Source organism: Solea senegalensis, linkage group LG3 (assembly GCF_019176455.1).
Source record: "Solea senegalensis isolate Sse05_10M linkage group LG3, IFAPA_SoseM_1, whole genome shotgun sequence".
In the NCBI taxonomy this organism is placed as follows: Eukaryota; Metazoa; Chordata; class Actinopteri; order Pleuronectiformes; family Soleidae; genus Solea; species Solea senegalensis.
In genome coordinates, this window is record NC_058023.1 from 17057746 (window position 1) to 17082760 (window position 25015).

Genomic DNA, 25015 nt, shown 5'->3' on the forward strand with positions numbered 1-25015 from the left:
ACAAGTATCAGAGAGAGAGAGAGACAGAGTGTGTGTGTTTGTGTGTGAGAGCAGCCCTCAGAAGGGAGTTTGTAGGTGTGTGTATTGCTGTGATGGTGTGGACGAGGTGGAGGAGGATGTGTTGGGAGTGGAGCTGTTCCCCAAACGAGAGGAAGGGGAGGAGTCGGACAGCTGCAGCTCTTCCAGCTTCTTCAAGTACTCGTCTCTGAGGGCCAACAGCTCCTTGTAGCGCTGCTCCACTGGACTCTGCTGCTAAGACACACAACACACACACACGCCCTTTACACGTTAGCTAGCTGAACTCGCTAAATGCTCCTGGGCATTTATATTGCTGGGTGGTATGACCAAAAATTTATATCACGGTATTATTCAAACTTTCTAGGGTATTTTTTTTGTTTTTAATGAATGAGCATGAATGAGTGCTCCAGCGAGATAGACCCTTAGTATTCCACTGCATGCGTCTCAGCAAAGCATCCTAAGTGATAAGCATCCACTTGAATCAATGTGTTAGCTTCCACCAACTCTGTTTGCATTGCACACACAAGATAGTAAAGATAGTAGAGATAATAAAGCGTGCGCTGTCCCACTGCTGCCTGACGGCACAGAAAGTGCCTGTTTATTCTTTGGACAATACAATTCTTAAGGTCCTTAGGGTAACGGCTGTTGATGGTTAGTGTTGATTTTATTTACTTTTGCCAAATTGTCATTTTAGGGTTGTTAATTGATCTGGCGGTTGACCTAAAGTTTTGTCCGTCTCACTGTGTGGTGCAGTAGTGAAAAGGGTCCCCCTGTCAAACAGTGTTTGCTGTGCCATGTTCCATTTTTCATATACCGGTCTTGCAGTACACGAAATATTCATATTATTAAAAAATAAATACCAGTTTTTGGTATGAACCAGTATACTGCCCAGCACTACTGCTTATCTTGAACAACTTTTTCAAAATCAAGTGTACAGCCAATTCTCGACTGTTGGTGCTTACTCTAACCATTGGGTTAACCATCTAATTCTCTCTTTAATTGATAGAGCAGATTTGTAGAAGTGTGGTTGTATGACAATACTGGTATTTATAATGTATTATGTTACATTTAATTCAGAATTCAGAAGTCCGAACTGGGAGTGACTTCTACGTTCACCACGACTACAAAAGGAAAGTAGAAATCATGGGCACTGACAGCGCTGAAACTAAAGGTGCTTTTCCATTATACAGTTTTGGCACTTTAGCACTCGGCTCGACTCTACTCGATTTTTTTTTGCTTTTCCATTAGGGATAGTACCTGGTACCTAGTGCTTCTTTCCAAGCGAGCTGAGCCGTTACTAAAATGTGACGCCAACATACTGTCAGCCACTGATCAGCACAGAGTGTCGTCAATGCAAGAGTCACGAGTGCGATGTCCGATACAAAATTGCAAATAACTGAGAAGTGATTTTTGGCCGCCCTCACTATTCCCATCACATGTAATTAGGCTAATGCATTATATGGACCATAAAAATACTTCAGACAGACTAAAGGATGATCTGAATAACTAATTAAATCACACACAGAAAATGTTTCTAGTGAGCAAAGGGCTTGAGTCTTTAGTAATTTAAGAATATGTTCATCACTTAATCTCACTGCAAATCAGTCTGCTCCAACTGGACTTTTAGCCTGCAGGAACACAAGAGATGCTAGTCTACTGCTGCTTTGTTTGGTAAGATTATGTGATTTTGGTAAACCTAAATGAAGGTTTTAAAACAGAAAAGTCACAAAATATCTGATGGAGGCAACAATGGATCCTTGTGTGTCGGTATGTAAAGAAGATGAAGATGAAGAGGTGAATATATTCTTAAAATAATGGCATAGATCTTATTTAGTGAAGTGTCTAGAACCTGTTTTTCCTCACATCCCCATCTGACAGAAGTAGCAAACCTCCGTGTCTCAGGGTGAATCTCGGTGCAGCTCAGTCAGCACTGGCTAGTGCCAGTATCTCATGAAACCACAAATGATCCCCTTCTGACTCAATTTGTATGACCCATACAGAAAAAGTACACAAATTCAGACCTAGAGTGGAGAACTAAACATTGGATGTGTGGCTCTATACAAAACTACACTGCACTGATCAACATTTTTAACAGCTTTAAATGCTTTAGTTATTGTTACCAGTGTTGTATATACACAGTAACACCACACTGTTTTAGGATATTTTAAGGGCCATAAATCCCAAATCCTAATCATATTACTTATCTATAATGGATCTTGTTATAATTTATGAACGTTGTTTAACTGCGCTACCTGATTTTGCTGGGAAGCACTTTGTAAATTAGTTTTTTTCAGGTAAAATATGAGGTATTAACATCACATATACACATCATAATGTGCTATGCAAACACACTGCGATATAACACATATAATCAATTTAAATGTTTAACCTTAACAGATAATTAGCTTTGGCGACAGTCACTCAGTAGAAAAATAAATCGTTAATTTATCATAGGTATTGATATTGACAAACTTGAACATATTAATTCACCACTTTTATTACTTACTATCATTACCTGTTGTCGTATACGTGGGTTCCAGCGGATGTAGTATGTAACCCACAGCTCTAGGTGGCGCATGCTGGCGACTGGGTAGAGCACCCGGCCTGACTCAGGTGTGTAGAAGGGATTTAAATAAATGTCCATCTTACTGTTGACCAGAGACCAGAGGGACACTGTCTTTGACCTCAGCTCCTACACCACACAAACAGTGAGAGAGTCATTGGTTTGCAAATGAAAAGTCAAACTGTAATAATATCATATGATGGCGTTTCATGTCAAAGTGGTCTTACATGCTGGTCTCGTGCACTCTCACAGTTATAGAGGAAAGTCCCGAACCGACAGCTGTAGAGATGATCCAGAATTGTCAGCAGGAGGCGCTCATTAAACTCAAAGGCTGTAGGAAACTGAGGGGCGAGTCAACCAGTAAGATATCAAAATCAGATCAGATTAGAGAACACTCATCGATTATTAATCGTTTACTAAATTAACTATTTTCATAAACGATTAATTAGTTAGAGTTTTTGTTAACAATTCAAATAAGTTTCAGCTTCTTAAATGTGAATATCATATGGTTTATCTGCTCCATTTAACAAAGACATCATTACAACTGAACCAGTTAGGTTTCTGACATTTTATGGACCAAACAACTAATCAATCCATTAATCTGTTCAATATTATCAATGATAAACAGGTAAATGGACTATGGAAATAATCATTAGTTTCAGCCCTACTACATTGGTCTTTATAATACACTCCCTGTTACAGTGCCCAATGAAGACCAATTTGTCAACATGAGTCTGCGTTGACAGTGAATGCAATACGAAAAAATGAAAAACCATTATGCCATTCCCAGAGACTTGGCAGAAAATATACTTGTATGAAATATCCCAACTCTTACATACCTGTTTAGTCATCTGCCATACACAGTCAATGAACTGAACAAAGATGGGTGATCTGTCCTGATCTGCATGGTTCTTGTCTCCGTGACCTATCCTCTACACACACACAAATAAAGCAACACAAGGGTAAACTATATTCTATTTCTTTTAAACTGAAAGGCTTTGAAATACAGAATAAAAGTTATAATGGATTAAACTGATATGCAAAAAGATGGACAAGATATAAAAGACAGCAGTGGTGAAAATGTGACTTACTGAGGCAAATTTGTGCCCAAAGCTGATCCATTCCTTTTCAATTAGCACCTAAAACACAACAAAATCCTTCATTGTATCAGGAAAACTGTGTCATCTCTTCATTTCAAATGAAAATTTGATTTCAAATGATTTTCATAAAAATAAAACAACTTCATATGTGCATTGATGATTTGTTCATGGTTTGTTTGACTTTAGGAAAATAACATGTATTTCCCATAGGGCCGGGGCAATATATGGGTATTATATCTACTGTATATCGTATATATCGACATTAGTCAAGATGTGGTATTAGATATTGGATATCGTCATATATAGATTCTCTGTTGTCATTTCCACATACAGTGTACATATTTATTACAACAAATAAAATTGAGAAATACACTTAATACTAAATATATATTGATTAAAAAAACAGGGAATCCACAAAATTATATTCAGAAAAGTCACTTAATAGCACTTCTTTCATTTCAAGCTTAATTATTGTTTTCATTGTATTGTCCCTCTCTATCGAGAAGCACAGACATCTTAAAAGAATTATTATTCATGAGTCCAGGTGCAGTTTATATCCCCATATATCAAGTATATATCAGGATTTATCCTAAAATATCCAGAAATGATTTACAGGCCATAAAGCTCAATAATTGTGTGTGTGTGTGTTGGGCCACTGACCTGGAATCCTCTGAGTGTGCGGTAGTGACTGTCCAGCATCAGCATGGCCAGAGAGGTGAGCTGGGCAGTTCTGTCCCAGCCGTCGCTGCAGTGAACCACCACTGAGTTTCCACTAGAAACCTTGTCTGCTACTTGGATGGCTCCTGACAACACCAGCTACACAGGCGCACACACACAGAAGACTAAGTATGCGACGTCTATGAAAGGCAGCACAGTTTTCAAATGTGTTTAAAAACTCTTTTTCTGACCTTAACATGTTCTAGCCAGTGTGTGGACTCTAAGCTGGACAGCCAATGGGACTCCTCCACGTTTGGGTAGACAATGTCTTTGAGTTTCTTCAGGGATTCCCTCATCACGTGGATGTTCTGGATGTCCAAGAAGATGAGTTCCGCATTCTGGTACTCATCACCTTCGTAACCTCCCCCAGTGGCCTGGGAATGACGAATATGTTAAAATACAAATGAATAAGGCAGTAAAATAACATTTCCTTCATGCTACATGTATTACAGGCCTTTTTAAATGTCATGATATCCGTGGGAAATAGCTGAGATGAAATGGAACTGTAATGCTGTGGTCACACTGGTTGTCCCGCAGGTTTTTTCTTTTCTAGTTTCGATGACCACTCAAAGCTGTTTACACTAGTTTTGCCATTGCGCTACTCGTTTTAGTATCTAAATTATATTAAAACATATTTTCTTTCAGTCATCTCAATAATATTCAACCTGAGCCATCCCTCAAATATGTTAATTTCTAATCCTATCCATCCTGGTTACTCCCAACCAAACTCTCAGCCTCTAATTTAATGGATGTTCATATTTATTATGTTTCTATTACTATAGTCTGACTCACTGGGTTTACACTTTAATATAGACCTGCCATTTTGGGATTTTATTTCAGGTCGCAGCTTCCTCCTCCTCCACAGCTTCTGCAGCATGTTACTGTTTTCAAAATCTAGAGTTGAAACAATCCCAGAGATGATATAAACTAATGATGTAAAAGTCTGTGTCAATTCCTTAAAGGCATTAACAATTCTTTCAATAATTTACTTTATATATATATATATATATATCTCTCCATATATTTATTGTAGCCTAACTCTGATTAAATGAACATTTCCTCAACAACCTGACATCACAGTCTCCAATGACTGCTGACACCATGTGGTGGTTTCTATTTTCTTCCGTCATTAGGGACTATTTTTAGACTGACTGTTACTAACAAGTGCTGCATATGAGATGTGCCCTCTGGCCCTCTGACATCCCATCCTCTCCTTCCACACCTTGTTGGCCACTGCGTTGACACTGGGCCTGGCATCATATATGGTAAGCTTGGTGGTGTCGTTCGCCTCCCTGATCAGGTCCAAGTAGCGCTCATCATCCTTGTTCCTTTTACCAGACATGCCAACCAGAGGCTGACTGCAGCGGGTGATCACTGCCTGGTTTTCCCTGTGGATCCACGACAGAACCTGAAGCAAACAAAGACACATCTGCTCAGTTCTCTGTGAAATGGGCTCAATGCCATTTCATCCCTTGCCCCTAAATCCCCCCTCTGTTTTGCATGTTCACCTGTAGACATAGAATGTCCTAGTTCTCCTACAGGTAACAGTGTGGGATGAAGTGGAAAGGCTAAAGCGGTGCGTCTAGGGCTGTAAAGTCCCGGTCGACTAGTCGATTAATCAGTCGATACGTTCTGGTTTGACTCAAATTCAAAGTTGACTTTTTGCTGTGTTAATTTCATTTGGCCTGTGATTAATTTGATTTCATCTGGAGGAATGTACCAAGTGCTAATGGGGGTGTTTTCAGAGCACCACTTTTCCTCAGATCACACATCATTTGGATTAGCCCAACCCACAGGAGACAGAAAGGTGATTTTATTTAATGTTTAGCTACAGTCAGTCCATCGGCAGTGTGGCAGCATTTTACAAAAATAGATGGCGATAAAAAAGTCAAATACAGTTTGCATATCACAGCTCGACTACAAACATATCATATAAAAACAGTAAACTAACTTGTCCTCGTTATGAAGCTCCGCTTGTTTTGAGTACATGAACATATCAGAATTGGCATATTTCAATGTTTTAGTCCATTAATCATTGATTAGTTTTATAACTGCAGGCGCACTCGCCCGCAACAACTGCAGCGATCTATTTGTGTCTCAGCTGCAAAGCTGAGCTACTATGTTCAGTGACTCTGTGTGAGGACATGCATGAGAAAAATCATGTAAATATTCCTCAACAGTTGACATCGCGCTGATATCAATGATCATATCAGAATATAGTATATTTTCGGAAATCACGCGCTGTGATAATGCGCAGATGCACAAGGTGCAAAAGGCTTTCAGAGCCGTCAGACCCTCCCCCCCTCGACTAGTTGTTTTTGAGTCGAAATTTCAGGGATTCAGTCGACCATGAATTTCTTTGGTTATTACAGCCCTAGGTGCTTCCATCATGGTATGGTTGGGTTTGGTACAGTACAGTGCAGTTTGGATCCTTTACTTAGCAGGTGTGGTGTGGGCTGACTGTCAAACATATACATATATATGTATATATATATATATATATATATATATATATATACATATACATGTGTATATATATATATATGTATATATATATCTATATATATATATATATAGATATATATATCTATATATACATATATCTATCTATATATATAGATATATATATACACATATATATATACATATATATATGTATGTACAGCACACACAAAAACAGAAACAGTAATAAAGTGCACACACACCTAGCAATGCACCAACACACACAGGCACAACACACTTTTCCCACTCTTCCTCATTCACCGTGTCCATACAACAAGGCTAACAACCACCTGCAACAGTCAGATTATGCTTCAATGCATGAATGTAGGTTTTCCCTTCCACTTGGCCACCCACAAGGCTACCGTCTTTTAATGTTTCAACCATCATAAAACTAACATTGCTTAACATGTTGTGTAGTTACACTAACCACAACAAAACCTGTTTTTTCGCCTCTTTTATAAACCATAAACTGGTCCGCCAATATTCCCAGGTGATGACATGTTTTCTGACATGTCTCCACATGCCCCACACAAACATTCAATAACGCCTACTGTTCACAAGAGATATATTTTTTCCACAGCATGAGTCTGTGGAAAAACATGTCCTGTCTGCATACGTGATGATGTGTCACTTTCTTAAAGGGGCGTTCCATTTTATAGGACTAGATTTGAACCATTTACCCATGTAACTAAGCCAAGGATTAGGGGAGGAGGTAAAAAAAAAAGGACAAAAAATAATAATAATAATTGACATCAAAAACCTCCCAACACTTTGAGTCAGTTCCTCCAACAACCACATTTCAAATCCCTGATCTATCACTTTCAAAATCTTCACTCATGTGCCATAGCCTTCAGATAGCTATAGATTGGTGTCACTGGCGTCTCACCGGTATTCGTCCTCTTGACCTGAAGGCGGCGACTCTTCTGAGGTCCTCCTCTTTACTTTTAAAGGGGACGGCCAATACAGTGGGGTAGGTGTCGCACAGCTCATAGTTTCTATTGATGAATGTAATACGCCACTTGTTATTAGGTAATCCCTGTAAAAGACAATAATCATCATTAGAAACTGACTGAGACACTGTAATGCTCTTTTTTGGAAAGATTATTCAAATTGTGCTTTGAATTCAGCTTTACCTTTTAACTTGTTCACAAAACACTCCTGGCGTCAATAAGCAACCACAGTAGTACAACTAGTTAAGTTCTAAGTTCTTCTCAACTCTGTACTCGTCCTCCTTACCTGGCGTCTGAACTCCTCCATAGGTTTGTAGACATTCCAGCCATTTTCCTCATACTTCTCCTGAGTCACATATGCAAACAAAGCCTGGATACAGAGGAGATAAGATCACATTTCATTTACACACTATAGTCATGTTACTGCAGCAGCACAGTGACACACACACACACACACACACACACACACATCAGATCAGCAGAGCGTTATTCACATCCCTACTGCACGTGTTTTATTTTATACAATGACAAACTAAACCTGGCCAAAATAAGTGGGATTCAATATTATTGAGATGACTGAAAGAAAATATGTTTTAATATATTTTAGATACTAAAACAAGCGCAGCCCTCTGTCTGCACCTACAGTGGGCTGAAACATCACAGATAAAATACATATTTTTTTATTTAATAAAAATATGTCACAAGTTTCTTTATTTCCCCACATAAAAAAAAAAATGTAACTCCACATTATCTTTACCTATACAGTTTTTTTCAAAATCAGATTTTGTGCCAGCGTCCATGTGGTAAACATAGCACAGACACCTATATGTCAGTATCTCATGCAAACATAGTACAAAAAACATGAATCTAAGGCTAGAAATGTAATGTCTTTTAATAATTATACTATGGATTTCATTTAAAAATCGCATTTTTGATAACAATATCTGACCAGCCAAGCATTTAAGCATTTTACTAATTTACTAATTGCTACTTTACTAATAGGTCTTATATTACATGACCATTCAGGTACACAGGGCATGCATGTGCTGGTGTAACCAGGAACATAAACTCTGCAAACGGTTTCAGACAGTATCACTAACAGTGAAAGGTAAGAACTGTTTTGAGACTGACATCAAGGTGAAACTGAAACTGACAGGAAGTGTAAACTGAGCTGAGGAATGACTGCCTCATAGTTTCCAAACAGTATACAGTTTTGCCTGTTCGGACTAAAAAGCAGCCAGTAAGTTTTCAAACTAAATGAGAGTCAGATGTGTTATAACACAACTCTAAAACACCAGAGCTGTGTGGATGGCAGGTGAATATAGAGCAGAATTAACAGTTTTTAAACAAACAATTAGTAGCCTGAATTAGGCTACATAAGGGCTGGGTATAACTGTCATTATTTCTTTGTTATATGGAGCAAAGAAACCAGAAAATATTCACATTTAGGCATCTGAAACCTCAGATTAATTATTTAAAACTCAAACCGATGAATCAATTATCTAAATAGTTGATGATCCATTGAGTAATTGATTCATCAAATAATTGTTGCAGCCCTAATGTTTATGTTTTACATAAAAATGTACCCTAAACTATTTACATTCATACATGTTTATTTAAAATGACCGCACAGTACAACTTCACATTACAGTCGTTTGGTGATAATTCAAACTTTAACATTAAAAACATGATGAAGTCCTAAATATTGAAGTCCACAAACACAATCAGACATTTTAATGTGATTAGTTTGTCTAGCAGAGGGTGCTGCCCTGCATTCATGCCCTTTTTGCTCATCAGAAGACAGAGATGTTTTGTTATTTTGAGGTGACATCCACAAAATTACGACAACACATCTGAAAAGTGGCGTGCAGAAGTTTTTCTGGTTCTACACCATAGATGGCAAAGCAATGGACACATTTGCAGAATCATTTAGCTACACAGGAGTCAACAGCTTGCAGTGATGGGAGACTATCACAGTCAAGTCTTGTGTGATTAGTGCAGAGGATACATGAATTGATATGAATCTGATTTTTTTTTTTTTATTCATAATTGAAAAAAACAACTAGATGTTTTCAATACACTATTGTTCATCTTTATTTTTTTTACTAAAAACTCAAACAGGAATGTTTCATTTCCATCCTGTCCTTGTTCCCTAAAGCGGAACTTTAACTCTATGGAGCTCCCCCCTGAAATTTAGAGTAAATATTTTACAGTTTTCTCTGCTTCTTTTTTGCCGGCTCTGCCATGATGAACGTCTAAAATAACGCTATCACTGCCTTGATCTTATAGCAGTAACTGGCTAGAGGGTGTGTGTGTGTAATGCTGTGAAGCAACTCATATTTCTTACGAGACCCGAGACTTCGCGACACCACTAACAATAGGGGGAGTGGAGACAGCTCACCATCTCTCAGCAACAAGAAATTTAACCATCACAATGAAAAATCCTGCATAGTTCCACTTCCACAAATGGAAAATAGGACTTCAACAACAGTGGATGCCTGAAATAACTGCTTCTTGATAAACTCACACTGAGCATTAAACATAATTAAACAGTCTCTTTTGGCCTTAACCAGAGACATACATGCAGGTTGCTCTGATAATCTGAATTTCAGCATGTACAAATATGGTGGAGGCAGATGTGGCTGTGGTGTGTCATACGAGTGGGGTAGAATCTCTGCATTTCAGCATTTATGAGAAAACTGGTCTTTGAAACAAGTGTGTTTTGATTCAATCAATGTGGATATAATTTTCTGAGGGAATGAGGATTATTATCCGACTTACCAGACCATGTGAGAGGGGGAAAGCATGTCTGAAGAGGAGCTCAAAGATATCTCGTCTGCTGTGGCCCTCCTGCTTCAACGCAAACCTCAGGTTCCTCATGTCCTGTGGACGGATAAGATCCACATTTATGTAAAAAAGACATAATTCAGACACAATCACAATAAAAACACAGTGGACGCATGCACTGATTTTGAAACAATAATCTTAGGCTACACTTTGTAAACTCTTAACAATCGGAGACAGGCGTCTCCCGTGTGTCAGCCTGTTGCAGCAGCAAGTATATTTAATTGAAAAGATTACGGCATATTGATGTGTTGTGTGTGAAATATGTGAAGTTACAGTATCTCACCCTCAGTTATCAATTTGTCAAAAATGACTGACAACCTTCCGATTGTTCCGTCATGGTAGAAAAACATCTGCCAATGACGGAAAACTCTCAGTTAACGCAACCCCAGGATTGGAGACACAGTTACTTTTGTTCAATACTTGATGACTAAAAGTTGAGTACTAGTTTTGTATTATTTGTGATCAGCTGCCCTAATTTAAAAAAATCATCATTAGCATATAGAAAAACCCATATCGGTTAACTTCATTGTATTTTTAAAAAAATTCTTCTCTCCATTTAGAATTTGAAATCAAGCTCAAAGACTCAATCTCACAGAGAAAAGACTAACAAACACATGTGAGCATGTGCACACGTACAAAAAAACACATACACTCACCTTGCAGGTGATATCCAGGCCGTAAGAATTTTCACCTCGGCTTGATGCCCCACCCATTTTCTCCACACGGCCGATTGCACCCAAAGGAACGTCCAGCGTCACCACCACATCCTACAACATACAATCAGCTCATTATGCTCAAATTAAAAATACGAAACGTGTAAAAAGGAACATTCGCTCCAGTCAACCAATCAAAGCACAGAATACAGAAGCAGTGTCTTTCTCTACACCAGTGGACTGTGACGAAAACACATTTAATTTATTCGCTGCTTTGCTGGTTCTTTTTGTCGTTTACTCAATTAATGTGTACATAACTATGAAACATAAGGCCTCTATTAGATTTCTTGTAGGACTGCAACAACTAATGGATGTATCAATTATTAATCGATAACTTAATTAATCACGAACTATTTTGATAATGGGTTAGGGTTTTGTGTGGTTTTTTTAAATAACAAATATGAATCTTTCTGATTTCTCAGATTCTGAAATATTTTCTTTCTGAGCTTTCTGATCAACATATTTCAATATTTTACTAACCAAATAAGTAATCGATTATTCAACCAGCCCTAATTTTTTTATAAATGCTATAATGACCATACCTATATTGGGCATGTAACAGAATTGTATTATTGTATTATTGCAAGAACAAAAGTGTTTGCACCAGTAATACGAGAGGTTTCTTGGTTTTTTGTCACCCCAGAAAGACTTGAGAGAATGTGAGGATAAACATCCAGCCAGGCCACGAGACACTAAAAGCAGTTTTTCCCCAACTTTCTATATGGGGCCCCACTTTTTAAAGATGGCAAATTATTGTGACCAAAAATCTAAATATCAATCGTAAGAGAGCAAATTTGCAAAAGTTCATAATGTATAATTTACAGCCATATCTGTAACACAGATATTTTAATTAGTAAACAAATTATTTCCAAGAGGTGTTTGGTAAATTAATAAACCTTAATTTTATGCATTTTATTTAATATATACACATAAATCTTAACTAAAAGTTTGGGGAAATGTATTTGGGACCCAAAGAAAAGCGACCCATCTGTGGGTTCTGACCCAGTGTTTGGAAACCACTGATATACATCGTATAGTAATGCAGGTAAAGTACCACACTACAAAGAGCTCACAGAGGTGAAATGTTATCAAATTAAACTGTAGGCAGACAGTTTCTCAGACATACACACAAAGGGACTTACTCCATCAGAGCTCTTGAAGTAGAGTCTGTAGTTGGTGATTAACACTTTGCCTTTCACTGCTCCAATGAATGGACAGATGTAGATGATGTCTTTATCTGAAAACAGTTTTTAAGAAAAAACGTTCAACTTCTTATCCACTTTACATTTGATCTGACTCAAGCAGTATTGATTTTATAACAGATTTCTCTTTTTTTCACAGTGGCGCTCTGCTTTAGGCATCAATGTTAATGTTGATATGCCGATGTGGGTTTTTTTTTACCCGTTTTTTTCTAGTGGGTAAATGAAGAGTCAGACTACTTAAACAGCTTTAAAATTCAACCGTCCTGGTTTTGTTAATCTGTCTAGTCTTTTGGTTATTGTAAAAATATTGCGCAATTTATATTCTCACAATATTTCATATCCTTATATACAGGATCATGTGACTAAGAACAAGACTCACGCGGCCCGTGACCTTTCACCACTAGAGACTCTGCTCTCTCAGCGTCAGTCTTTTCAAAAAAAGTCAATATATAAATACAGACCATTTACATTACTGTAATGCAAAAATGTATTGAGAAAATGAAGCAGAAAAAGAAAATATACATGTGCAGCAAAGGTGGACATTTAAGGTGGGCTACCATCTACTTTGAATGTCAAACACTAATAAATAAACTATATAAAGACAGAAAATCTAAGTGTTAATAAATCCTCTTTGTTATTTCCAAGTAGTTACTTCATAGACCAGTTCTCTTTTATTCTGCTTAAATCAATCACATCTAACTATTCATTATTTTTATGACCACTACTGTACTTTTTTTATTTTAACGAGGATATACACATAAAATATGTCCCTCTAATAGTGCATGACAGCATCAACAGATATTGATGAGTAGAATAATCATGGGTAAAACTAACTGTTGACAAAGGAAAAGCCACAGATGTTCACATTGTTCAATGGACAATTGCTCATAGTATCAACACTCACCTATAATTCTGTCCTCTCCTGGCAGAAGACACACGTCTGCTAACAACTCCATTTTTAGAGACTCTCTGGAGGTCTACAAACACACAAATACAAACAAAGTGGTATTATTAAAAAATAAAAATGCAAACTGTAAAATGAAGTGAACGTGCAAAGTTAAGACGGTAAAATCTGATTTTAATCAGATTATATTGAGACCCACTATTTGAATATCAAACATCTCGAAACACATATGAAATATTAAACATTTAATTTTGCATAGATCTAAAACAAGAACAAACATAAGAAATTAGAATATTATATAATATTCTAAACAAGAAAACCAGCCCCCTTTCAAAGGTGTAGTCTATTATATATATAATGGAAAATGTATTTGGCAAACTTGCATCCATTTGTATGTTAAGTAAATGTTTGTATTTATATAGCACTTTACTAGTCTTGATGACCACTCAAAGCTGCTTTACACTACAGTTTTGCCATTCACACCCCTTCACTTCATACAGCACATCTATGTGTTGTATTTTCTATTTTCATTTTCTATCACTCATCTTTCATACCCATTCATGCCGGCACAGCTGTCAGGGGTGCCTTGCCCAAGGACACAACGGCACGTAGACTAGCTGAGCTGGGAATTGAACCCATAACCTTCTAATTGAAAAACAACTCGCTCTACCACTGATCTAATACCATCTACTACCATCGCCATGTACTTTCTATGTATGTTTTCTACTTTCCTCCCACAGTCCAAAACCATGCAGAGGCTAAGTGGACACACTAAATTGACCGTAGGTGTGAAAGTGAGAGTGAACAGCTGTTCATCTCTGTGTTTTTGCCATGTAATGTTTTTGTCCAGGATGTGACTGCCCTATGTCAGCTCGATTTGGCTCCAGCTACCCTCACAAACAAATGTAAAGGATAAAGCGGTAGATAGACAGACGGAAACCCCTGCATGTCCACTTACGCTGGAGATGTGCGTGTCCAAGGCGTTGGAGTTGTAGACAGAGACCGGTGAGGCCATTGCTCAGGGAGGGGGCTTCCACAGGCTGAAAAAAACACATACACACTGTTAGCTGTAAAATCCAAACCCATCCAACAGGACAGTCTGATTCTAATGCTGGCAACTGATTTCTCACAGTATAATGAGTACAAGCACAAATTAAAGCTTCTAATTGTCTTTTCAAGACAGCATCTTAAATGGGAATATTTTCTGGTTTCTCTGTTCTATAACAAAGAAAACATTAAAACTAAATCATTTTGGTTTATGGACAAAACAAGACTTGAGAATTTCATAATTTTGTGTAAACATTATAATTTTTTAACATTTTCTGTCAATAACACTTTTGCGTGTAAGAACCTCAAGTGTCTACCAATACAGATATCAGTCCTAATTTTACACCATTTAAACTATGATGCTGTCAACAACACATTGTGCTGATACATTTGCCACCTCCAGCCATTTCAAAGACATAATTCTCCAATTGTGCAACAAATATTTTTCTCCCATAAAGAAAAAATAAACAGACCATGACCCAGCCAAATGCTGTTGCTGATTTTTATTTACATTTTTACAGTCTGTTAATAGTGAAGCATGCAATAAATATGAGGCTTAGATTGTTATATTCCAGCATCATTATTTGAGAGCTTAAAACCTCAGCAATATATACAATAATTAGTTTTGCAACATTTTCATCATACATATTATATATTATAAATACTACATTATTTTACTCGTACACATATTTGGTCTGGTCTTGTCCCATCTTCCCTCAAAACTGCTGCAATAAAAGTATTGCAGAAACCTGGTTCAGACCCCACCAACCTGAACAACTTCTGCCCCACCTCCAACCTACCTCATCTCTAAAATCCTAGAAAAAACTGTTGCAGGCCAGGTCCACCTCCATCTTACAACAATAATCTCTACGAACAGTTCAAATCCGTTTTCCGACCCTCCCACAGCACAGAAACAGCCCTCGTCAAAATCACCAACAAGCTCCTGCCGGCAGCTGACTCTGGACTACTCACCATCCTCATTCTCCTAGATCTCACCATCTCTGACCCCATTCTCCTGGACAGACTCACCTTACTCAGTTTCTCTGGTACCTGTCTCACCTGGTTCACTTCCTATCTTTCCAACTGCTTCCACTTTGTTCATATCAAGCATTACAGATCCCAATCCTCCCCAGTCACATGTGGTGTTCCACAGGGTTCTGTCCTGGGGCCTCTCCTATTCATAATCTATCTCCATCCCCTCTGCCATATTTTCAGAAAATTTAACATCTCCTTCCACTGAGTGTCATCCTCGATGGTACACTTTCCTTCACTGCCCACATCAATAACATCACTTGTTCTGCATACTACCACCTCCACAATATCAATCGTCTTCGCCCCTCGCTCACACCCCACAGCACCGCCATCCACACTCCCCCCCCCTCTCAGATCATCAGCTGCCCTCCAACTCACTAAACCCTCAGCCCGTCTCATTACCATGGGGTCCAGGGCTTTCAGCCTATTCAGAATTGCCTTCTCCCTCTGACCCAGTTTACGCTAGGATCATTGGTCTTATATCATAACTCATTAAATTTTTTAATTCCGATTTCGATTGTCTACATGGTGTCATGAGTGATTTGTGTGCAATGTATCACCGATGTCACGTGTCACCTGTGTTAATGGAGTTGTTTTCGTAGTTACGTCTACGTCCTCAGCCATGCGACAAGCACAAAACTATCTTACACACTGTGGTTTTCTTGTTGACAATGCAACTGATGTTGACAAAACTCACAAGGAATGCAAAATATTTCCACACTAGTGATTTCAGAGAAGCTGAAGGGTGTTCGAGTTTGGTCAATGTGTCGCCCAAATCAGCAGTTGGCATGGTTACTATTAGTTGGCAGGTTCGGCTTAATGGGAGGAGGTACAGGTTGTGTATAGTATAGCACGTAATATATCAGATTGTACCAAATTTTGCATTTTTGTCTTTCCTATTGTGATTTTGACCAGTATGGAACGGATACATGATACTGATACATATCATACTGGCTCATGCCTAGAAATAACACTGTAATAAATGTAGACCAATTAATTTCACAATTTTTAAGATAGTCATCAATCTAAATAGAAAATCTACAAGCATTAATTATTCATAACACATGAAAACTTAATGCAATGTGATCCACAATAGATTTTTGAAGACACAGGGTTTACAGTGGAGATTCCTCCCTCACAAACTGCCTTTGACAAGTACTGACAACAGCCTGGCATGCAGTCAACAGCAAGTGTAATTGAGGCCTGTGGCCATCATAACCATCATTACTATGACGTACCAATGCTTGTTATTTTAACCGCTGAGAGTGACAAATAGAAGCATGGGCTCAATCTTTCTATACTATCTGCTTCAGAAAAGTTAAAGTGGCACTGAGGGCCCCTTTAAACATGGCATTACAATGGATATGATCGGATAGCAATTGGATAGCGCTTCACCACATGTATTTACACCTGGTATAACACACGTCTCTGGTGTCCACATCTGGATCCGACTGCTTTCTGATCACACTCATCTCCCCCATAGGTCAACTCACACTCTTCTTCTGCAAAGATTTCCAGCAGCAGATTACAGCATTACATCCTGTGTGTCACCATATCATCAACAACATCAACCCAATTGAAGTCGCACTATTGCATGGACTCCTCTTTGCTTTTCAAAACATGGGAAGAAGTAGCCTTCAACAAGCGGAAAATCAAAGTACTTTGGCAGATTGGTCCTCAATGCATCTTAGTTGTATTTCCACCTGTAAATCGGCACTGTCTGATTGTAATCCGATCACAGAAAACACATTTTAATGCCAGATTTAAAGGGTGCCAGGGTGGAGAATTAGCATGTCATCTTGTCGACTTGTGGCACTATTCCATTATGCAGTTCTCCATAGTACCTCCTCAACGTGGGCAGGGTCATCATAGCACAACTGCCTGAAACTGGCGTGAAGTTGTTTTATACACGATACAAACGCCACCAAACACAAGTATGTCCGCACTGTGTCAATGGACCACAGCTCCTGATGGTTTTTTAAAATGGCAGGTTTGATTGTTGCACCGTCATCCCGCTCATAACTCTTCCAGTGACGACACTCTCTGACCAACCAGTAGCCAGCAGTCACATTTTTGGATCAGCTCAGCTCTCTTGAAACCTCACCAGAGCAGGTACCAAAAAAGCACCAGGTACATGGTACTATCCCTAATGAAAAAGCAAAAAAAAGTCGAGTCAAGTAGTGCTAGAACTGTGTAATGGAAAAGCCCCACTGGAGGAGATGTATATGGAGAATACAGGCAGCTGCAGATAGGGCTGGGTACTGAACTTCAGTTCTTTTATGGTACTGATCGAAATGCTTTGATAGTACCGGGTGTCTGAATATGCCTTGTTTTTCAGTCCCAAAATCTGATAATGCTGCCGGTGATAGGCTGCAGGAAGAATACAATGCAGCTACGCCAACAGAATCTGTGTTGTTAACTACATGTAACTGAGTTGCGACTCGTGACGAAGGGGTTAAAAATACCACAGAGAAAGTTGAAAGTGTAGCTCTATTTCAACAAAATTAATACTAATATAGTGCACGATGCAATATTTATAAAAAAAAAGATATCGTCACTAAGCCCGGGAACACGATAAATTTAATGACGCATCTGAACGTGCACGGCATCAGCCTCAGAGCAGAAAGTTGCTCAGTATTAGAATGTAGGAAGCGCAGAGAGCAGCCATCCACCTCCTCTCAACATCACAGCCCTACTTAGATGTTATAGAGCCAGAGCAGCCTGACTTAAAAATCACCATCACCAGACTCCGCTTCATCCATGAAGAGTACAGAGAATGTGCTTAAATTGGGATCCCTGTAATGCTTTTACATGTCATTTAGCAGACTCTTTTATCCAAAGCGACTTACAATGGAATTGAGTACAATCAGGCATGGGTGGAGTTGAACTCGCGACCATTGCGACCATGATGTTTTGCACACACAGGGTACCAGTCTTAACCACTGAGCCACTCCACTCCCTGACTTCAGATGTATTAGTGTGTATCTTTATTTTATGGCTATATAGCTAACTAATTCAAAAGCTAACTAAAGATAGGCAGTAACTAATAAAGCTTAGCTTGTTAAACTCTATTGCATCGGCTGGTTAAACAGCTCACTGTTATGTTTAGCTTGTCCTCACAGGAGCCTCTGACCCTGATATGAGAAGGAGGACAAGGCCAGTCAGTGTGAATCCGTTCAGACTGGCAGAAAAAGGCTAAATTAGTAAAAGTGCCACAGTCACAATTTTATTGTTAAAGGTTTGCTAATTATTGCTTATTGGTGCGGAGCTTTTGAAAATTTGAGGGAAAAATGGGGCACTTGGAGGCTTTTTGAAGGACCATTATGGTGACCCATGAAGTAAGGGCACTCTCAAAATGGGCACAGATGCAGAACATTACAGAACTCAGTATTACAGAAAACATTCATTTTGGGAAGCAGCTGGGGGAACACATGAACAAGAAACAGCGGACTTATTGGCAAGAACAATATAACTGCACCGAAATGAAAATTGTTGGCTGAAATTTATTATTTTAAATTATTATGCCAATTCTGTACCATTGTTGTTGGGTTTTTTTAATCTAATTTTGTTGTTATGACTGAGACTGTGTGTACTTATCTCACTAAAGTCAAGGCATTGCAATTATAGTATATTATATTATAGTGTGCCCCTCATCTGGAAGAGACTTTCCAGCATTTAATAGGTGCTGTTCCGGCTGCTGAATTTTCCGTGCATCCCTAAATATAACATCTTTATTGGCAAGAACATTATAACCAAGATAATGATGTATTTGATAGTGTGACTTGGGGTTCAATCGGCACCTGGACAAGGGGGCACTCGCTGAATAAATCTGATAAATTCACATTTATGTCTTGCATTGGACTAGACTGTCCTCTCATATGACAAGCATATACAGTATGCATCATCAAAAACAGAAAACGTCATATCTTTGAGACCACCCCGTATTAAAGTCTGTGAGAAAAGATGAGATGCACCTTTACTGGCCCTGTGTATGGGGAATTCAAAAACAGCTCTCGCAATAATCGCAAAAATTAAATTCCACGATTTGAACGAGACTATTGACATGCCACGACAATGTGTTGCATCACTTTATCTTAGATTGGTGTTGCACTGTCTACCACTGCTCTCTACCACGTCTCGACTGACTTTTCTGTGACTAGGTGCAACATTTCTTAAAGCCAAAGTGTGTAAAAAAAATAACAGCCCTATACACATCATATTCTACAGATTGAAGGAAACATCTTTGTTTCTCATAGATTTGCACAAATATCACACAATTATCATTTTAAATTTAAATGAAAATTTCAATAATTATGTAAAAACTACCATTAGCTCTCATGTGGCGAATCATATCACAATCGCAATTTCAGTCAAAATAATCCCAATTAGACATTTATCCAAAATCGTTCAGCCCGACTATCAATCCACTGGATATACACTTTTGTTTAATTGTCACTGTCTTTTAGTGACACTCTCGCTAACTCACTGTGTTACATGTATATTCACATACAGTGGTTAGCTACTTGCTCTCCCTTGCTTGGGGTGCTTGCGATAATATTGGGGCGACAGCAGCTCATCTTTCAAATTGAAGGTTGTGAGTTCAATTCCCAGCTCCACTAGTCTAAATACTGGTGTGTCCTTGGTCCTTGGGCAAGACATTTTACCCTATGTTGCTCCTTAAATATCCAATTGTGTGTGATTTGGGATATTACTTTTTAAGTCAAGTTTTAGTTGAATAGTTGTTCTAGATTTATAACAAGAAGCACTGCTGCATGAAATACCATCAAAAATATAGACGGATATAGAAGGATGAGAACTCTTCCTAACAATCATGACATGTACTGCAATTTTAACTGACATTGAACACAGAACAAATGAAAGAAGAAAAATGTAAGCAGCTTTTGTGAAATAATGAATTCTCCCCAATTGGCTCTAATACGTAACTTGGCTTTAAGTTGAGAAAATGTGAGGGGTTGGATATACTGTCACCCTGAATCACTGATCAAAAATCATCGCACCACCAAAATGTTGACGACTACGTCATTAAGGAAGCCCCTGCTAGCTTGTGATGCTGCAGCAAAACCTATAGGTATACTAAGTGAGAGGAAGTGAATGAGCTACAGTGATCATGAAAGCTCAAAAACATATGCTCCAATAACCAAATTAAAGATGTGAAACTACCAACCGAGCAGGCTTCCTCATTCTGCAAAAGACAAGTGAAGATCTCAAAACCTGTGTCAGCTATATCTAGTGTTGCTTTCACAGGGGGAAAATACTCACTAAATTACATATAGGTCACCTTTTTGTTTGTTTATATATTTTTGTTTTTTTGTATATATTTAAGTTTCCTGTTCTGTTTCGCATTGTTGTCGTTTGTTTTTCGCTGTTGCTGGATTGTAAGTACTATAAACTGTATACATCGTATACTTCCTATAGTGTCAACATCAATATTATTGGTTGTGTAACCAGACATATACTTGTAATGTGTGATATTTGAAAATGATAATAAAATGTTAATCATAAAACATTTGCACTGGAGACAGGCAAACTAAAATGACAACTAGATCTACTAGATTAGTTACCTTACAAAAGAACAAATTTATGATATTTCAGGGTAACAGGGTCGATCGTGCGCCCTCTTACCAAAATGCTAATTTAGCACTGGATGCTTGCCAAGTTGTAATAACTTCAAGCCTTAGATGGATAAAAAAACTTGAACGATCATTTTCTTTGCCGTTTTGAAAAAAGGGAACAGGAAATGTCTGCAAAAACAGCCCCCCCCCACCCCCGTTGAGCATAGGCCATGTGCGCTGTGCATAAATGTTTGTGGTTTTTTATACATAAAGCTATATATATATTAATCAGTATACATTACAATGTATACAATGACAAAAACAGAGGCAGATATATATTATCATCATGCGAAATAACATAAAATAACTCCAAACACAAGCAGAAGAAGATGCCAACGACAAAGATAAGCACAAGCAAGGATTATGACAGATTTTCCCACGCTGGGAACTGTTTTCAAAAAACAGCATTTTACTGCCCCCAAAATGCTGTTTCCATGTGGATAAAACGGCAGTACAATAAAAAAACCTGAGCAGATTGCCTCCTTTTTACCTCAAATTTTCCAAGCACTGTGAAACCACTGCCTCAGCATTAGTGTTGCCCCTCATACCCTAATTAAGCGTAAAAGAAAAACCTGCTATGAACTGCACATATTAAAGGTGTATATATAACCTCAGACAAAAATAAGCAAAAAGGTTCATAGTCAAAACTCAACTAAATGTATCCAACTGTTAGAATATCAATGTTAATAATACTAATAATAATAATACCAATAATAAAAGTTTAAAGGCATATAAAATTATATTTGGTTTATTCAGATAGCTACAAACATGTATTAAAATCAGTTGCTCTTTACTGCTATTTCTATTCCAGACAGCATCATCAGACATGGAGCATATATAGATGTAACAGAGTACATAAAACAGTGTGGTTATGCTGGTGTATTGATCTAGCTCCAGTAAACAGAAGGTTGTCACAGCAGCCAAACCGGTTGCAGAGTTTGCACAGAGTCACAGTGTAAGGGAAAAAACAACGAAATTCTGCAAATGTAAAATATGAAAATGTGATATGTTAATTTCTGTGTGTGTACAGTCATTTTCAAGTGTCCAGTTTCTAAGGATAATTGTGATATGCAGTGACTGAGTGAGTATCTTATATATTTTTGTCTACAGGCATTATTCTGTCAGGGTTACTGCTTTCATATTTCAATCCATGGGCTTATTTATATCTATAGCCATATTTAAATTCAAAGCATATTTCTAGATTATTAAGAGATCTACTATTTGGTAACATACATCTATCTTCAGGCATATTTCCATCTACAGGTATATTTAAATATTAGGGGTCAACCAATATTGGTTTTTCAGTGCCAATGTCAACACTGATTATTAAGAGTAATGAGGCCAGTAACTGATATATGGAACTGGTTTCAGACTGATTGACATTAATTTATATCTATTGACATCAATCAGTCTGATCAGAGTGATGTCATGTGACATGCCAGCCAGATTCAGTTCATTCACAATGGAGGAAAAACCCGGAGCTCTACCACACTAAAGCTTTTATCTACAGACTGTTTAAAAAAAGAAAAGCCTTGGAATAAAGTCAGCGAGGAAGACACTCGATTACACACATGAATAACACAAAAATTATGTTTTTATGTTAATATTATTACAGTTGTTGAGATGATTATAGTAATATAAAATATGTCATCTGTGTTTCTGTCACAATGGTGTTTTAGATGATGAAGCTCTGTTACGTAGACAGGTTTTTTGATGTTTCAGGACAAGCACCTGCAAGAGATGTACTGATAAATTATCCAGTAATAGTATCCAAAATTCAGCATCACACAGCAGAGAGCAATGAACTCACTAGGATGATCTGGCAGGCACTACTTTTTTTACTATTATTATTGCAGGTAGCATTTTTTATATTCAAATTGCCACGTGAAAAATATAAATAAAGGCACGATTTATACGATTTAACAAACCGTATGTGATAAAGTCAAGGGCTCATGAATTATGGATATCAAAGCAGGGAACAGAAACGCAGGCAAAGTCTCTTCAATATCTATATGCATATATGCTATATGGTTATATTAATTCTACTTTTGTGCAATAGGCCCCTCGTGTAACAGACCTTATTCAAAGCAGATATTTGTCAACATGTAACTGTAGGACAAACCAGTAACAGTAATTAAGGTTCAACTTGAAGTTTAAGAGAGTCAGGGTTGTGCTATTGTTCAAGTAAAGATAGACTTAAACCTGTAGAAACTGTTAGGTTTTTGGATATTTTCTGTAAACATACAGGTTTACTGAATGTTCTTGATGTGTTACAAAAAATGTGAGAAATAATGATACTGTATGGTTGTTGTTGTTTGTTGCAAGACTTTGCACAGTACTGTATGTATACAGACAGGCATCTATCATTGCAGCTGTTTCAATCACATCAGCACAGGCACTGTTATATATATATATATATAATTCATATATATAAATGAAAACATGCCTGTAGATAGTATCCAGACATCATATCGACAGGTGTATTTCTATCTACAGGTGTATTTCTATCTGGTACTGTATATTTCTATTTATAGATACATATGTCTTTGAACAGTATATTTCATTTGTATATTTCTTCCTACAAATACCTATCAGCAAGTACTGTATATTTATAGCTTCAGGTGTATTTTATGTACATGTAAATTGTCATCTGCAGGAACTGTGTTTCTATTTAGAGATATAGTTCAATGGTATATTTCTATCAGCAAGAACTGTAGATTTCTATATTTAGGTATGTTGTTTATCTACAGCTATATTAACATTTGCATGTATATTGCAATGGTATACTTCGATCTTGTGACGGCCCCTGCCTAGCCAAGCCTCGAGTGAGTGAGCCACACTCCATATTTGCAAATTATTGTTTAGTTGTCTATTTTGTTACAATAAATATTTTTACTTTCCTGCCATCCATTGTGTCCCTTCCCATATATGTCATAGCCTAGGAGCCGGGTTATGACAATCTACATATCTATTTATATCTACAGGTACTGTATACTTCTAACTACAGGTGTATTTCTCTGCCCCAGGTTTATTTCTAATGGCTTTACTTCAACAAGAGCATAGAGCACTATAGACACCTCAGTAGTTTGTCCACCTTCAGCAGTGGAGCTGACCCTGACCACCTCACCTGTATCAATACCAGTGTATAGCTGAGACACACACAATAAACCTATTTAATCAATAAACATGATTCTACCTGAGCACAAAACAAAGTGACATTAAAACATGAGGTGGTGAAATCTAAATCTAACCTACTTGTACTGAGGAGAGAAAGCAGAAAGAGGGGCGATGCAGTGAAATCCAGACTGGTGCGAGCCTTTTCCAAAGACAAACAAACCCTGCACCTAGAGAGGACTTTTCCCTGTGAACATATCTTATTATGAGTATCCAGTCAAACTGTAGCTTTCAGTTTCCTACTCGACTTCACTGTCAACACAGCTGTGGTCAGAAGCGGCTACAGAACACTTACAAGCAGGCAGAGAATAGCAGTGGTTCCACAAAAAAGCCGTCCACTGAACTTTTCCAACTTGCTCATTCCAATAGGTACAGCTGTGGAGTTGCACCAGGAAATAGCGGAGGCCTAGACGGTACGGCAGCTAGTTCCACCCGAAATTCAGGCAATTTCTTAGCCACAGTCCACAGAAACCTCCGGTGACTACCCCCGAAGGACACTTCATAAAGCCTTAAATGGCCTCGTTGTGGCAAAGTGCCTTTACTTACCCGCAAAGTGCGATTCTCCCGTGGCTAGATGTCGATCTGTTTCCCTCAAGCCACAGCAGGAACTTAC

The 25015-nt window shown here is 38.0% G+C and overlaps 1 protein-coding gene across 4 annotated transcripts; it reads right to left on the reverse strand.

Annotated features, from left to right (window-relative positions):
* mtm1 (myotubularin 1) lies at positions 1–25015 on the reverse strand. 4 transcript variants are annotated; one of them, XM_044021667.1, is made up of 16 exons: positions 24949–25015; positions 14475–14556; positions 13517–13589; positions 12553–12647; positions 11354–11464; positions 10632–10733; positions 8137–8220; positions 7787–7936; positions 5621–5806; positions 4590–4772; positions 4342–4497; positions 3673–3720; positions 3421–3513; positions 2809–2922; positions 2534–2710; positions 1–249 (listed from the first exon to the last, which is right to left on the reverse strand). In XM_044021667.1, the coding sequence occupies exons 2-16, from the start codon at positions 14529–14531 to the stop codon at positions 58–60; spliced, it is 1821 nt and encodes a 606-aa protein (XP_043877602.1). In that variant the 5' UTR covers positions 14532–14556; positions 24949–25015; the 3' UTR covers positions 1–57. The 4 variants fall into 4 exon arrangements, with proteins under 4 accessions (XP_043877602.1, XP_043877600.1, XP_043877599.1 ...); XM_044021665.1 differs by having other exon boundaries at positions 1–252; XM_044021664.1 differs by having other exon boundaries at positions 2525–2710.

Excerpts from the sequence above, each read along its gene's own strand:
- mtm1 (XM_044021663.1), bottom strand. The coding sequence starts at position 14,531 with ATGGCCTCACCGGTCTCTGTCTACAACTCCAACGCCTTGGACACGCAC. Across the intron at positions 4,498-4,589 it reads ACTGGCTAGAACATGTTAAG|CTGGTGTTGTCAGGAGCCAT; the intron begins GTCAGAAAAAGA and ends GCGCCTGTGTAG. Across the intron at positions 253-2,524 it reads TACGACAACAGGTAATGATA|CAGCAGAGTCCAGTGGAGCA; the intron begins GTAAGTAATAAA and ends TGTGTGTCTTAG.